The 17,091-nt window shown below is 45.1% G+C and overlaps 1 protein-coding gene across 2 annotated transcripts in view; it reads left to right on the top strand.

Moving 5' to 3' along the window:
• The first annotated feature begins 602 nt into the window (after window positions 1-602).
• The window catches only part of GPR157 (G protein-coupled receptor 157), a 43,027-nt gene continuing 26,538 nt past the window's right edge, over window positions 603-17,091 (top strand). The window contains exons 1-2 of one of the 2 annotated variants that reach the window (XM_056542989.1): window positions 603-886; window positions 6,985-7,376. In XM_056542989.1, the coding sequence (XP_056398964.1) occupies window positions 6,994-7,376 (383 nt within the window). In that variant the 5' untranslated portion in view covers window positions 603-886; window positions 6,985-6,993. The remainder of the gene's footprint in view (window positions 887-6,984; window positions 7,377-17,091) is intronic. The other variant, XM_056542988.1, reaches the window with a different exon arrangement.

Genomic DNA, 17,091 nt, shown 5'->3' with positions numbered 1-17,091 from the left:
CAGAGTTGCGAGAGTAGAGAAGATTTAAACTCTGTTCTCTCGCGGTCTTGCAGCCGCGGGCGGCTCCGCTCCTCGGCGGCCTTTTTAGTGGCCGGCTTTAGTGGCATATTTTACTATAGGGGCCTGGAGCTGCAGCTCCATCAGCCCCTACGTTAATCCGGCCATGGTGACATGGGTGTGAAGGGATGGACTATAAACGCTGAAGCTGGCGCTGGGAGCTCGTGATGTCATAGCCCCGCCCCCTCAATGCAAGTCTATGGGAGGGGGCGTGACGGAGTACCCCTTTAAATGCTGAGCAGCGGAGTACCCCTTTAAGGGCCAAAGCAGGGAGTGAAGCGTGCTACCTTGTACTTCACCTGGCTGTATGTAACAATCAGAGGGGGCCTATATATTAGCACTGCTTCCCTGACCAATCTAAACCTTTGATATGTCTGTGCTGCAAGTCAAACGTTTAAATGGGCCCATGAGCCTAGATACATCTTTTTCCTAAATTATCCAACAATGTTACGTAGTAACTATTTTCCACAATCAAGTAGAACTACAATTCCCAGCCAGCTGTATATTTTCACAATATATGAGCACAACAAACGTGTCCTATAACCACTGAAACTTCTCAGCGCCACCTGCTGGCGGATGGAAGGAAGTGCAGAATGCTGTCAAGTTGTGATCAGCTGTACTGGAAGCGATGACAGCGCCCCTGGCGGCAGGATAGTAGTATACAGCGGCGCTTAGAGAAGTCTCGGAGCTTGTACCGGGGCTCTCCTGATCCTGCGGCTCCTGTCGTTCTGCCGGCTGTGTGGACGTTTCCTGCTCTCTCCGGATGTCCCGGGCCAAGACTCCTCCCTGTACACGGCGGGCGGCGGGACACTGAGGAGATCCGGGACAGGTCAGTGCTGCGGTGTATATCTCTACTGTATACTAATACATACAATCACCGCACCGTATCTAAGCTATGTCTGTATCACGCTGTGTATCTCAAGTATCTACAGTAATTGCCCCTCCAGCTTCCAATCTGCAAACATTTAGTGATTGCTCTGCCTAATAATGGGACCGGTACTGTTCACACAGTGTTATCATTTACATGGGACTGCAGTTGTGTACACAGTGTTATCGCTTACATGGGACTGCAGTTGTGTACACAGTGTTATCGCTTACATTGGACTGCAGTTGTGTACACAGTGTTATCATTTACATGGGACTGTAGTTGTATACAGTGTTATCGTTTACATGGGACTGTAGTTGTGTACACAGTGTTATCGTTTACATGGGACTGTAGTTGTGTACACAGTGTTATCGCTTACATGGGACTGTAGTTGTGTACACAGTGTTATCGTTTACATGGGACTGTAGTTGTGTACACAGTGTTATCGTTTACATGGGACTGTAGTTGTGTACACTGTTATCGCTTACATGGGACTGTAGTTGTGTACACAGTGTTATCGCTTACATGGGACTGTAGTTGTGTACACAGTGTTATCGTTTACACAGTGTTATCGTTTACATGGGACTGTAGTTGTGTACACAGTGTTATCGCTTACATGGGACTGTAGTTGTGTACACAGTGTTATCGCTTACATGGGACTGTAGTTGTGTACACAGTGTTATAGTTTACACAGTGTTATCGCTTACATGGGACTGTAGTTGTGTACACAGTGTTATAGTTTACACAGTGTTATCGCTTACATGGGACTGTAGTTGTGTACACAGTGTTATCGCTTACATGGGACTGTAGTTGTGTACACAGTGTTATCGTTTACACAGTGTTATCGTTTACATGGGACTGTAGTTGTGTACACAGTGTTATCGCTTACATGGGACTGTAGTTGTGTACACAGTGTTATCGCTTACATGGGACTGTAGTTGTGTACACAGTGTTATAGTTTACACAGTGTTATCGCTTACATGGGACTGTAGTTGTGTACACAGTGTTATAGTTTACACAGTGTTATCGCTTACATGGGACTGTAGTTGTGTACACAGTGTTATCGTTTACACAGTGTTATCGCTTACATGGGACTGTAGTTGTGTACACAGTGTTATCGCTTACATGGGACTGTAGTTGTTTACACAGTGTTATCGTTTACATGGGACTGTAGTTGTGTACAGTGTTATCGTTTACATGGGACTGTAGTTGTTTACACAGTGTTATCATTTACATGGGACTGTAGTTGTATACAGTGTTATCGTTTACATGGGACTGTAGTTGTGTACACAGTGTTATCGTTTACATGGGACTGTAGTTGTGTACACAGTGTTATCGCTTACATGGGACTGTAGTTGTGTACACAGTGTTATCGCTTACATGGGACTGTAGTTGTGTACACAGCGTTATCGTTTACATGGGACTGTAGTTGTGTACACAGCGTTATCGTTTACATGGGACTGTAGTTGTGTACACAGTGTTATCGTTTACATGGGACTGTAGTTGTGTACACAGCGTTATCGTTTACATGGGACTGTAGTTGTGTACACAGTGTTATCGTTTACATGGGACTACAGTTGTGTACACAGTGTTATCGCTTACATGGGACTATAGTTGTGTACACAGTGTTATCGTTTACATGGGACTGTAGTTGTGTACACAGTGTTATTGCTTACATGGGACTGTAGTTGTGTACACAGTGTTATTGCTTACATGGGACTGTAGTTGTGTACACAGTGTTATCGTTTACATGGGACTGTAGTTGTGTACACAGTGTTATTGTTTACATGGGACTGTAGTTGTGTACACAGTGTTATTGTTTACATGGGACTGTAGTTTGTACACAGTGTTATCGCTTACATGGGACTGTAGTTGTGTAGACAGTGTTATCGCTTACATGGGACTGTAGTTTACACTGTTATCACTTACATGGGACTGTTATCTATTACATAGGTTTGTAGTTGTTTACACAGTGTTCTCTATCACATGGGGCGGTTATAATTTACATGGGGTTGCTATTGTTTCCGTAGGACTGTTAATTACATGGGGCTGCAATCTTTTCCTCAGGATTGTAGATGTGTCTGTTCTCATTTATTTCACTTTACGTTATCATTTACAATGATTGACCCTTTGCTCTCTTCAGGTGACCATCCACACACATAACGTTTAACCCCCAGAGAGAAGTGCTGGGATCGTCCTTCACTAGTGAACGGTTCTAGAGCCGTTGTCACACCTAGAATATTCTCTGCTGGTGGCTGCTATAGTAGATGAGACTGATAATATACACTGCTCAAAATAATAAAGGGAACACTAAGATAACACATCCTAGATCTGAATGAATGAATGGATTAATCGTATGAAATACTTTCGTCTTTACATAGTTGAATGTGCTGACAACAAAATCACACAAAAATTATCAATGGAAATCAAATTTATAAACCCATGGAGGTCTGGATATGGAGTCACACTCAAAATAAAAATGGAAAACCACACTACAGGCTGATCCAACTTTATGTAATGTCCTTAAAACAAGTCACAATGAGGCTCAGTAGTGTGTGTGGCCTCCACGTGCCCGTATGACCTCCCTACAATGCCTGGGCATGGTCCTGATGAGGTGGAGGATGGTCTCCTGAGGGATGTCCTCCCAGACCTGGACTAAAGCATCCACCAACTCCTGGACAGTCTGTGGTGCAACATGGCGTTGGTGGATGGAGCGAGACATGATGTCCCAGATGTGCTCAATCGGATTCAGCTCTGGTGAACGGGCGGGCCAGTCCATAGCATCAATGCCTTCCTCCTGCAGGAACTGCTGACACACTCCAGCCACATGAGGTCTAGCATTGTCTTGCATTAGGAGGAACCCAGGGCCAACCGCACCAGCATATGGTCTCACAAGGGGTCTGAGGATCTCATCTCGGTACCTATTGGCAGTCAGGCTACCTCTGGCAAGCACATGGAGGGCTTTGCGGCCCCCCAAAGAAATGCCACCCCACACCATTACTGACCCACCGCCAAATCCGGCATGCTGGAGGATGTTGCAGGCAGCAGAACGTTCTCCACAGCGTCTCCAGACCCTGTCACATGTGCTCTGTGTGAACCTGCTTTCATCTGTGAAGAGCACAGGGCACCAGTGGCGAATTTGCCAATCTTGGTGTTGTCTGACAAATGCCAAACGACCTGCAGGGTGTTGGGCTGTAAGCACTACCCCCACCTGTGGACATCGGGCCTTCATACCACCCTCATGGAGTCTGTTTCTGACTATTTGAGTGGGCACATGCACATTTGTGGCCTGCTGGAGGTCACTTTGCAGGACTCTGGCAGTGCTCCTCCTTGCACAAAGTCAGAGGTATCAGTCCTGATGCTGGGTTGTTGCCCTCCTATGGCCTCCTCCACATCTCATGATGTACTGGCCTTTCTCCTGGTAGCTCCTCCATGCTCTGGACACTACACTGACAGACACAGCAAACCTTCTTGCCACAGCTCTCATTGATGTGCCATCCTGGATGAGCTGCACTACCTGAGCCACTTGTGTGGGTTGTAGACTTCATCTCATGCTACCACTAGAGTGAAAGCACCGCCAGCATTCAAAAGTGACCAAAACATCAGCCAGGAAGCATAGGAACTGAGAAATGTTCTGTGGTCACCACCTGCAGAACCACTCCTTTATTGGGGGTGTCTTGCTAATTGCCTATAATTTCCACCTGTTGTCTGTTCCATTTGCACAACAGCATGTGAAATTGATTGTCAATCAGTGTTGCTTCCTGAGTGGACAGTGTGATTTCACAGAAGTGTCATTGACTTGGAGTTACATTGTGTTGTTTAAGTGTTCCTTTATTTTCTGAGCAGTGTAGTCGCGGTATGTCTGAAATGGTTGTAGGTCAGTGACACATGTGGAAAGCTGTAGGTCCATCAGCTACATGCCTAGGTGGGTTCTAGATGTGTCAACTAGTGGGAGGGCTCTAGGTCTGAAACCTATATCCCTGGCAGGTTCTAGGTGAGTCTGTTGCATTCCTCGGAGGGCTTTAGGTCAATGAGTTACATGTCTGTCAGGTTCTAGGTTGGTTTGCTGCATTCCTTCGGAGGGCCCTTGGGCAGTCAGCTACACACTTAGCAGATTCATGCCTGGCGGGTCCTAGGGTGACTGACATGTTGTTTTCAACAAAGGTACCAGCTCTATGCATCATGTAATTATGTTTCACAACCAGTGTGCCTCCAGCTGTTGCAAAACTACAACTCCCAGCATGCCCGGCTGCAGAGTGAGACTACAACACACATATACCATGGCAGTGTTTTTTAAACCAGTGTGCCTCCAGCTGTTGCAAAACTACAACTCCCAGCATGCCCGGCTGCAGAGTGAGACTACAACACACATATACCATGGCAGTGTTTTTTAAACCAGTGTGCCTCCAGCTGTTGCAAAACTACAACTCCCAGCATGCCCGGCTGCAGAGTGAGACTACAACACACATATACCATGGCAGTGTTTTTTAAACCAGTGTGCCTCCAGCTGTTGCAAAACTACAACTCCTAGCATGCCCGGCTGCAGAGTGAGACTACAACACACATATACCATGGCAGTGTTTTTTAAACCAGTGTGCCTCCAGCTGTTGCAAAACTACAACTCCCAGCATGCCCGGCTGCAGAGTGAGACTACAACACACATATACCATGGCAGTGTTTTTTCAACCAGGGTGTCTCCAGCTGTTGCAAAACTACAACTCCCAGCATGCCCGGCTGCAGAGTGAGACTACAACACACATATACCATGGCAGTGTTTTTTCAACCAGGGTGCCTCCTGCTGTTGCAAAACTACAACTCCCAGCATGCCCGGACAGCCTTCGGCTGTCCGGGCATGCTGAGAGTTGTAGTTTTGCAACAGCTGGGGGCACCCTGGTTGAGAAACACAGCTATGCATTAAAGGAATACTCCGCTGGAAAACTATATATTATTTTTTTTAAATCAACTGGTGCCAGAAAGTTAAACAGATTTGTAGAATTACATCTATTAAAAAAATCTTAATCCTTCCAGTACTTATCAGCTGCCTTAAGTTCTTTTCTTTTTGAATTTATTTTCTGTCTGACCACAGTGCTCTCTGCTGACACCTCTGTCCATGTCAGGAACTGTCCAGAGCAGGAACAAATCCCCATACCAAACCTATCCTGCTCTGGACAGTTCCTGACATGGACAGAGGTGTCAGCAGAGAGCACTGTGGTCAGACTGAAAAAAAAATTCAAAAAGAAAAGATTTACAGCAGCTGATAAGTACTGGAAGGATTAAGATTTTTAAATAGAAGTCATTAACAAATCTGTTTAACTTTCTGGCACCAGGTTATTTAAAAAAAATTGTAAAAAAAAAAATCTTTCACTGGAGTACTCCTTTAAACACAGCTCCGCCTTGACATTTAGGTTGCCTCATCCCTTATCTTTCCCTTTATACTTTTTGATGGCTCAGCACAGGCTGCACGCCCCACCTCATATACACGTCTTGGAGGAAGTCACATGCATGAATGGGCTGTAGTAACAATTGGACTATATTTCCAACTTTACACACAGCGATTGCTAAATAGTGATCTCATTCTATTGGATAGGATGTCCGCTTATACCCAGTGAGTAGAGCTATAAACCTGTAAGTATGGGAGATCATATTAATTATAAATAATATATAATATTACAATTACGGCTCCTCGGCTGATTCCTAGATTGAAGCCAGGTGCATTTTCGGCCCCTTAGTAGGGGCAAAAGGGGCATCGAACCTGGATCCTTGCAGCGGCCTTTTGGCCCGGAGGTGAAGGGTAGGTTTGTTGGGAGACCTCTCTCCTGTTGGGGAAGGGCTTAGTGATATCCTTTGTGCACGTTTTTTTAGTGTGACACGTTGGCACTTTTTCTTGCACTTTGGGTGATGGAGAGCACTTGCCTAGACTCTTAAAAAAAATAAAAAATAAAATAAAACAATTGCATAATGAATTAGGAAATAAGTTATTTTTAGGGTGAGAGCCTCATTTTACAGGTTCCATATAGAATTACTTGTGCGGTGAATGATGTGTTTGTGTTTTTTCTGGATAGGATTTGCTGATGGTCCTGATGGATGCCCCGGAGCCAAACCTGTACCTGTCGGAGCAGGTCATCGTTCTCCTGTCTTGTGCTCTCTCCTTCCTGGGATCTTTACTCATCATCTTCACCCATGTTCGTTGGCCAGAGCTCCGGAGTCGCCCACGCCAGCTTCTTCTCTTCCTGTCAGTGGCGGACTTATTATCAGCTGCCTCCTACTTCTATGGAGTCCTGCGAGATTTCGAGAACTCCAGCTGGGACTGCATTGCCCAGGGGGCCCTCTCCACTTTCTCCAATACCTGCTCGTTCTTCTGGACTATGGCAGTGGCCCTGTACCTCTATATCACTATTGTACAGTCCCACCAGAGCGTTGCAGAGCACATGGTGTACTGGTTCCATCTGATCAGGTTAGTTGAAACACAAATGTGACTGATCTTTCTGTTAACTGGAGCATGTGGCCTTAACCCCTTAAGGACCGGGGGTTTTCCGTTTTTGCATTTTCGTTTTTTGCTCCTTGCCTTTAAAAAATCATAACTCTTTCAATTTTGCACCTAAAAATCCATATTATGGCTTATTTTTTGCGCCACCAATTCTACTTTGTAATGACATCAGTCATTTTGCCCAAAAATCTACGGTGAAACGGGGAAAAAAAATCATTGTGCGACAAAATTGAAAAAAAAACGCCATTTTGTAACTTTTGGGGGCTTCCGTTTCTACGTTGTACATTTTTCGGTAAAAATGACACCTTATCTTTATTCTGTAGGTCCATACGATTAAAATGATACCCTACTTATATAGGTTTGATTTTGTCGGACTTCTGGAAAAAATCATAACTACATGCAGGAAAATTAATACGTTTAAAATTGTCATTTTCTGACCCCTATAACTTTTTTATTTTTCTGTGTATGGGGCGGTATGAGGGCTCATTTTTTGCGCCGTGATCTGACGTTTTTAACGGTACCATTTTTGCATTGATAGGACTTTTTGATCGCTTTTTATTCATTTTTAAATGATATAAAAAGTGACCAAAAATGCACTATTTTGGACTTTGGAATTTTTTTGCGCGCACGCCATTGACCGAGCAGTTTAATTAATGATATATTTTTATAATTCGGACCTTTCCGCACGCGGTGATACCATATATGTTTATTTTTATTTACACTGTTTTTTTTTTTTGTTTTTTTTTTTTTATTGGAAAAGGGGGGTGATTCAAACTTTTAATAGGGGAGGAGTTAAATGATCTTTATTCACTTTTTTTTCCACTTTTTTTTTGCAGTGTTATAGGTCCCATAGGGACCTATAACACTGCACACACTGATCTTCATCATTGATCACTGGTTTCTCATAGGAAACCAGTGATCAACGATTCTGCCGCATGACTGCTCATGCCTGGATCTCAGGCACTGAGCAGTCATTCGGCGATCGGACAGCGAGGAGGCAGTAAGGGGCCCTCCCGCTGTCCTGTAAGCTGTTCGGGATGCCGCGATTTCGCCGCGGCTATCCCGAACAGCCCGACTGAGCTAGCCAGCAACTTTCACTTTCGCTTTTAGCCACGCGGCTCAGCTCTGAGCGCGCGGCTAAAGGGTTAATAGATCGGCGCAGCGCGCTATTAGAGGCGGGTCCTGGCTTCACTATGACGCCGGGCCCGCCGTGATATGACGCGTGGTTACTGTGTAACCCTGCGTTATATCAGGAGAGCAGGACCAAGGACGTATCGGTACGTCCTTGGTCCTTAAGGGGTTAAAGGGGTACTCTGCCCCTAGACATCTTATTCCCTATCCAAAGGATAGAGGATAAGGTGCCTGATCACAGGGGGTCCGGCCCCTGAGACCCCCTGATATCTCTGGGCCGACACTCCATCTTTCTGAACACGGAAGCTCGGAGCTTCCGTGTTTGTGATGTAATACCATACCCCCTCCATTCATGTCTATGGGAGGGGGTGTGATGGCAATGTACTAGCCATCACGCCCCCTCCCATAGTCATGAATGGAGGGGGCATGACGGCTGTGGTCTCCCGTTATCCGGCACAGAACGACGTTTGCTCCATGCACCGGATGACTGGGGTGCCGTGCCAGAGATCGTGGGGGTCCCAGTGGTCGGACCCCCGTGACCAGGTGTCTTATCCCCTATTCCTTCAATAGGGGATAAGTTGTTTAGGGACGGAATACCCCAACATGATCAACCATCTTTTTATTATCAGCCATGATATAGAAATCCTATGAGCCATATACAGGATAACCCATGTGCTTCCATTCTGCGGACAGTCTGCATTGCCTACATGTCCGATGGTTTCATTAAAGAGTACCTGTCACCAAACTAAACTTTTAATATATTGTTCCTTATGTAATTATAAGACACTTTGCTATTTACTTCCTGTTAAAATTCTATTCCTTTGTATGTTTTTAATGTGATAAAAAAAAAACACCACTAGGTGGCTCTGTTCTGTTCCCTGCCGCAAGTCAGACAGTTAGTTTGGTCTCCTCTCGGCCTGGCAGGAGACCAAACTCAGGAAGTGCGTGCGGGGCATGGCAAGGCACAACTCTCACAGGCTTCAGTGAAATTGTGTCTGCTGGGGAACGCCCACTTTCTCCCACCGGGAGGTCACACAATGTGAGCAAGGGGAAAGGTATGATACACGGATTTTTAAAGCTTGGAGAATTTTGTTTTTACGGCAGGAGGGATGTTAGGATTAGTTAGTGAATATAATCTGAGTTAGTTTAGAAAATTTGGTTTGATAAAGGGGATATCCACCATGAGGTGATTTTAGTACATACCTGGCAGACAGTAATGGACATGCTTAGGAAGGATCTGTGCTTGTCTTGGGCCTAAATGGCTATGTTGTGAGATTACCATAACACTGTGGCTAGCTTTTTGTGAACTGGTATTTCCTGTTATAGTTTTCTTCTTTTGCCTACAAATCCCATAATTCTATTTTCCTCCCTCCCACACATCAGCCACCCCACCCATTGAAACATACATGAGCTGCATCCATTCAAAAGGCCTGTGGTTTTCAATCAGGGTGCCCACAGCTGTTGCATTAGTTGCAGATTGATCTCTCTCCCACCAAGCGATCGCTCCACCCATTGAAGAAGACAGGCTCCCTGTCATCAGCTGACTAGTGATGTCAGGTCTCGGCCGCATTGCAACCTGGGAAAAATCTGAGACAACAGTCATTTTGTATGCTGTTAAAAATAAATATTGGGGTGAAAATCACCGAAGAATTGTGAGAAAACAGTCACACACAGGTACAGACACTACATTATGATCTACACTAACTTTACACCCCTGTAGCATAGTCAGATAAAAAAAAATCCTGGAATACCCCTTTAATACCACACACAATCTAAGGACAGATGTGGAGCAGTTTTTGTAAGAAATAGGCTTCTTTAAGTGGTAAATTCCCAGAAGTTATTGGGAACTCTTACTCTTTGTATATGGTGTTACTCCTTTTCATAGGGAAATCATTACAATAGAGCAGAAAATCTCCGGGGAACTCCTTTGCATGTGAATGGCATTGTTTACAGTAGGTGTTTGCATCTCCCTATATCTCATAGACCTATCTGGGTGTAGCTGAAAGTTTCTCATCTAGACATTAAAATGGTTCTGACTCTATACTAGAGGTCTGCAGCCTGTGGCCCTCTGGCATTTGTGATAGTCTTCTCTGGATGCTTTGTCAACTGGGCGTGCCACCATGGGAGTTGTAGTTTTGCAACAGTTGAAGCACATTGGTTGGGAAACACTGCCCTATGTACTACTATGTATTATTGATTCTGTCATGTGCAGCTGCCTTTTTACAGTTTTGGGTATCAAATGTCGCATCAGGAGCTCCAGGTTTGGTTGCCGGGCCATCAAGGCCAATGGCACCCCCTTCTGTAGTGACAGGTAATGCACCATTATGACTGCAGCAGAGGCACATTCCTAAGCCTAGCCCTGATTGACTGTGGTACATAGCAACACAATAGACTTTACTCCTATTACAATGGCCTCAACATACATTGGTCTTTTCTCGACCATGTTAACTTGAAACTAAACTCAACATACAATGCTACAGACAGTCCAGATCTGTGAAATGTGTCAATGGCTGGAAAAACCGACCAATCAGAATGGGCATTCACTGGTAAAACCCCTGTATTACTGAAGCGCATGCACTGAATTCCTGTCTGGTAGCGCCCCCTACAGTACAGGGAGGTAGTACATGTTCTGTACTCTTTACCTGTGCCAGGGATAGCTGCTCCTTTGGACACCATCTAAGGCCGGCTCCATTTGACTTTTTTGGGACACTGCGTGTACTGTACAGGACCCTGAAGAAGCTCCAGTCCTCTACATAGACAGTGATTTACAGCTCCCAGCAGATCTTTATTACTTTAATATGTAAGGACTTGTTTTATCTATATTTTGTTCAATCCTCACTTTTACCTATTTTTGGATAACATTTTGGTGGCTTCAGAACCAATTACCAGGTTTCCATAGAGATATGGTCTCAACATACAATGGTCGTCCTGGAACCGATTCATATTGTAACTTGAGGGACCACTGTATTTACAGACAGTCCTATTGTAACCTTTTCTTTTGAGAAAAACATAAGGTTCCTTCCTCTTTCTATTTTGTAAAAGTGTTACTGAAACCAGCTGTAGTTTCGGTAGCAGAGTGGCGGAGCCTGACAATTTATCTGCAGATACTTATCCAGTTATAAGATTCTAGTGGTCACAGCAGATTATAAAGAGCACCGTCAGGGAGCTGTGGATCTTCTCCGGTCCCATCGGGCCTTTTATGTGCAGATAGGGGCATTATTATAGTTCTTATGCCAAAAAAGGTATGATTCCCTAACCTACCTACCTACTGGGGACTTTCATATAATTGGGGGATTCCCTACTTACCTATCTTCTGGGGGTTCTATCTAAAAGAGGATGATTCCCTAACCTACCTACCTCCAGAAGAGATGGCTGCATACATGCTACAAGCAGGCACCAGCTTATCCCTCCAAGTACGATGGGTTCGGGCAGTGAAAATCCAACACACTTGACCCTTCTCTTCACCAACACCATCTGCAAATGGAGCGTCAGAAGACCGTCGTACAATTAAGAGCTGTGGTTTCCAACCTGCTGCCCTCCAGCTGTTCTAAAACTACCACTCCCAGCATGCCCAGACATCCTACTCCAACACATACCGCTCTGTCATGCAACGTTTCGAAGCGCATGAGCAAGGTGGAGCTCTCGATACGGATGAGGATAGTTAAGTATCCATCGCTGAGTGCACTGTCATTCTAACAATAACCTATAAGACTTATGTAGACAAATTATGGAGCCGCTTCACAGCGAGTGTATATTAGGAAGTATAAACAGATCTAGTGCTCTTTGATTTCACTATTAATTGTAAAATTGTAGAGCTCCCCTTTAATTCCTCCAAAGTTAAAGGGGTATTCCGGCTTTATACATCTTATCCCCTATCCAGAGGATAGGGGATAAGATGAATGATCGCAGGGGTCCCACCACTGGGGATCCCCGCAATCTCTGTGCAGCCCCCAGTATTCTGTGCGACGGGGAAGTGATTCACGGCCACGCCCCTAGTGACGTCACTCCCCCTCCATTCATGTCTATGGGAGGGGGAGCGACGGCCTCCACGCCCCCTCCCATAGACATGAATGGAGGGGGCATGGCCATGATGGCACTAGGGGTGTGGTCATGACGTCATGTCCCTGTCTCAGTCAGTGCCTGGCACAGATTGCCGGGGGCTGCACCGAGATTGCGTGGGTCCCCAGTGGTGAGACCCCTGCGATCATACATCTTATCCCCTATCCTCTGGATAAGGGGATAATATGTATAAAGCCGGAATACCCTTTTAATATGCTAAGGGGGACATTTATAAAAACCTGTGGAGAGGCCCAGTTGCCCATAGCAACCAATCAGATCGCTTCTTTCATTTCATTCATAGACCTTAAGAATGAAAGAAGCTAGCTGATTGGTTGCTATGGGCAACTGTACAACTTTACCTCTACACAGGTTTTGATAAATCTCCCCCTAAGTGCTTGTGAGTGTTGATGTCCACACTAGATCTCCATGGTGGTCAGGTCCACACTAGATCTCCATGGTGGTCAGGTCCACACTAGATCTCCATGGTGGTCAGGTCCACTCTAGATCTCCATGGTGGTCAGGTCCACTCTGGATCTTCATGGTGGTCAGGTCCACACTAGATCTCCATGGTGGTCAGGTCCACACTAGATCTCCATGGTGGTCAGGTCCACACTGGATCTCCATGGTGGTCAGGTCCACACTAGATCTCCATGGTGGTCAGGTCCACTCTAGATCTCCATGGTGGTCAGGTCCACACTAGATCTCCATGGTGGTCAGGTCCACACTAGATCTCCATGGTGGTCAGGTCCACACTAGATCTCCATGGTGGTCAGGTCCACACTAGATCTCCATGGTGGTCAGGTCCACACTAGATCTCCATGGTGGTCAGGTCCACACTAGATCTCCATGGTGGTCAGGTCCACACTAGATCTCCATGGTGGTCAGGTCCACACTAGATCTCCATGGTGGTAAGGTCCACACTAGATCTCCATGGTGGTCAGGTCCACACTAGATCTCATGGTGGTCAGGTCCACACTAGATCTCATGGTGGTCAGGTCCACACTAGATCTCCATGGTGGTCAGGTCCACACTAGATCTCCATGGTGGTCAGGTCCACACTAGATCTCCATGGTGGTCAGGTCCACTCTAGATCTCCATGGTGGTCAGGTCCACTCTAGATCTCCATGGTGGTTAGGTCCACTCTAGATCTCCATGGTGGTCAGGCCCACTCTAGATCTCCATGGTGGTCAGGTCCACTCTAGATCTCCATGGTGGTCAGGTCCACTCTAGATCTCCATGGTGGTCAGGTCCACACTAGATCTCCATGGTGGTCAGGTCCACACTAGATGTCCATGGTGGTCAGGTCCACTCTAGATCTCCATGGTGGTCAGGTCCACTCTAGATCTCCATGGTGGTCAGGTCCACTCTAGATCTCCATGGTGGTCAGGTCCACTCTAGATCTCCATGGTGGTCAGGTCCACTCTAGATCTCCATGGTGGTCAGGTCCACTCTAGATCTCCATGGTGGTCAGGTCCACTCTAGATCTCCATGGTGGTCAGGTCCACTCTAGATCTCCATGGTGGTCAGGCTCACTCTAGATCTCCATGGTGGTCAGGTCCACTCTAGAACTCCATGGTGGTCAGGTCCACTCTAGATCTCCATGGTGGTCAGGTCCACTCTAGATCTCCATGGTGGTCAGGTCCACTCTAGATCTCCATGGTGGTCAGGCTCACTCTAGATCTCCATGGTGGTCAGGTCCACTCTAGATCTCCATGGTGGTCAGGTCCACTCTAGATCTCCATGGTGGTCAGGTCCACTCTAGATCTCCATGGTGGTCAGGTCCACTCTAGATCTCCATGGTGGTCAGGTCATATATGCAGATTGTCACCGGGGTATACGCTCGCCTTGAACAGTCCGCCCTTTGTCTGCCTCTGTATATTTCGACTTCTGTGATATCATTTGTTCTGATTTTGTTGATGTTTCCAATGTCATGGATTAGTAACGGTGCTTGGACAGTTTAGCTGAGGAATGCTTTGACGGGTCGACTCATCTTCTATAATCGGAGTAAACAAGTTGTTCATGTGACTGTGGCTGTATATTGGCTCTACAGACAACAGCTTCTTGTGTCGCACAGTAGGAGAGCTGGGCTTTCCTCACTGCACTATGAAGTTTGGTTAAAAAACATTTCGCAAATGGCAAGTGATATTCCTGGCGCTGCTTATCTCTTTGCATAACAAAGGATCTTGGTCTTCTCTGACATTTGGGGTACGGTGGCAAGGCCCCCATACTTGGCCGATCCTGCTTATGTGTATGGGCAGGCGTATGGTCAGAAATAAGTTAAAGACGAGCAAATGGTGGTCTTTTCTCCTTGGCCACACAGAAGATAATTCTTTATGTAGTTTTACTTTTTTGTTTGTAAAATGAGTGAGGAATAATTCTATTTTGTTCTGTACTTTTAGGCCATCTCCCCTATATTCTGCTGCAGTGATAGCTTGAAATCTGTTAAAAAAAAAAAAAAAAAAAAAGTAAAATTCCTTTATCCAGGCTTATGAATAGGGTTTTGTAGGCTGTTGTTTATCTATTTATCACAGTTGTCTCAAACTGTGGCTCTCCAGATGTTGCAAAACTTCAACTTCCAGCATGGCTGTCCGGGCATGCTGGGAGTTGAAGTTTTGCAACATCTGGAGGGCCACAGTTTGAGACCACTGATTTATTGCATAAAAAGGGTGTACCAGGCCAGGAGTGCACAGGTCCTGAAGGTAGCCCCGTACACATGCAATCATTTCGCTGACGGTTATCATTTGTCCATCAGCGATCCCGCCATACACTTGGAATTTTGGCTTGGCCGGGTGTTTTCTGAGGGGAGGTAAGCTGCTGCCAGACTCCTCAGATGAAGTCTTATTATCTCCAAGAACAAAAACTGAATTTCCTGTCATCAGCAGCCCTTGTGGAAAGTCAGATCCTACGTGACTGTTGCAAGATTGAAAACATTGATAGGGGAAGGATTTCCCAGGACACTGGGGACTAGCAGTGCAGCAGATTGGTTCCCCTCTGAAGACCTTTTATATTAACATTATGTCTATCCAGTAGGTAACATAAGTGTATATTTCAATTATTATTCTTTGAGTTTCTTTTGGTTTTGCCCTTATGGATGCTGCTTGTTTTCTCCATCTCAAGATGGAGGAGGAGGAAAAAGGAAAGAAAGAGAGAGAGAGATCTGCACCTCGTGAATTATCCTTGTCAAAATTTGAAGCAAAACTGTATGGGGGGGGGGGGGAGACCTACATCTCTATCAGGTTTGATGCTCATCTTAATACAGTAGACAAAACACCTATCATCCCAATAAAGGGGTACCAGATGGTATCCAAGTCACTGCTCAACCGGTAGGTCCCAGGAACAAGGGCCACTTGTCCTATGTTGCAATGAAAAAAGGGTGGAGGAAAAGAGACCTCTTCAGCTCCAGGCAGGTCTTCTTTTTTTCTCTACCACTACCCTTCTCAAGATGGACACTTATCATGAATAAGCTTTAGCCACTTTCATTGAACTTCACGAAAGCATTGAAGATGGAAACTTCAAATGGTACACACCAGCTTAACCAAAAATAATGGCATCTGCCTGACTATGGCAACCAACCAATCACAGCTCAGCTTTCACTTTACCAGAACAGTAAGGCCGGGTTCACACCACGTTTTTGCAATACAGTTCCCGTACACGTTTTCTGTTTGAAAACCGTATGGAACCGTATTGAAAACCGTATGCCAAAAGATGCATCAGGTTGTGTTCATTTTGCATCAGTTTTTTTCCCGTACCCAAAATCATAGCCTACCACTGTTTTTGTTCTGGGTGAAAAACCGTATTGAAACGTATACGTTTAAAAAAAAAAAAATGTTTTTAACATGGGAGTCAATGGGAACCGTACAGAACCGTATGTGCGTAAGGTTCCATCAGGTTTGTACCATACTATTTTTGACTTTGCACAGGTTTTTTCTTGAAATTTTAATCAAACAAGTGAAACTTTATTCATAATGGAATGAAAAGTTCAAAACTTATACGTTTTTTTTCTTAAAAAAAACAGATGCAACCGGACATCATTTTTCAAACTGTATACAGATTAAAATTTGTAAACACGTTTTGATACAGTTTAGTCCGGTTTTCAGGAATCCATTTTTTTAATCAAAAACCTGATACCGGAACTGTATTGCAAAAACGTGGTGTGAACCCAGCCTAAAAGAGAAAAGCTGAGCTATGATTGGCTGTTCTATATACCTTATATATGCCATAGTTTTATCTGGATTAGTCTGATTGATTGAATAACTGGCCCATATGTCTAAGATCACAATGTAATCAACAGGGATGTTCTAGAGTTGGAAAGGGTACAGAGATGCACAACTAAACTAATAAGGGGCATGGAACATCTTAGCTAAAAGAATTACATTTGTTTAGTGTGAGAAGAAACGTTTAAAGGAGTACTCCGGGATCGGAAAATTGTCCTCCATACTGCCGGCAGTAAAAAAATAAAGAGGTACATACCTTCCTTCGCTCCCCGATGCCT

The sequence above is a fragment of the Hyla sarda genome, chromosome 10 (genome assembly GCF_029499605.1).
Source record: "Hyla sarda isolate aHylSar1 chromosome 10, aHylSar1.hap1, whole genome shotgun sequence".
Classification (NCBI taxonomy): Eukaryota; Metazoa; Chordata; class Amphibia; order Anura; family Hylidae; genus Hyla; species Hyla sarda.
This window is presented reverse-complemented; position numbering and strand designations above follow the sequence as displayed.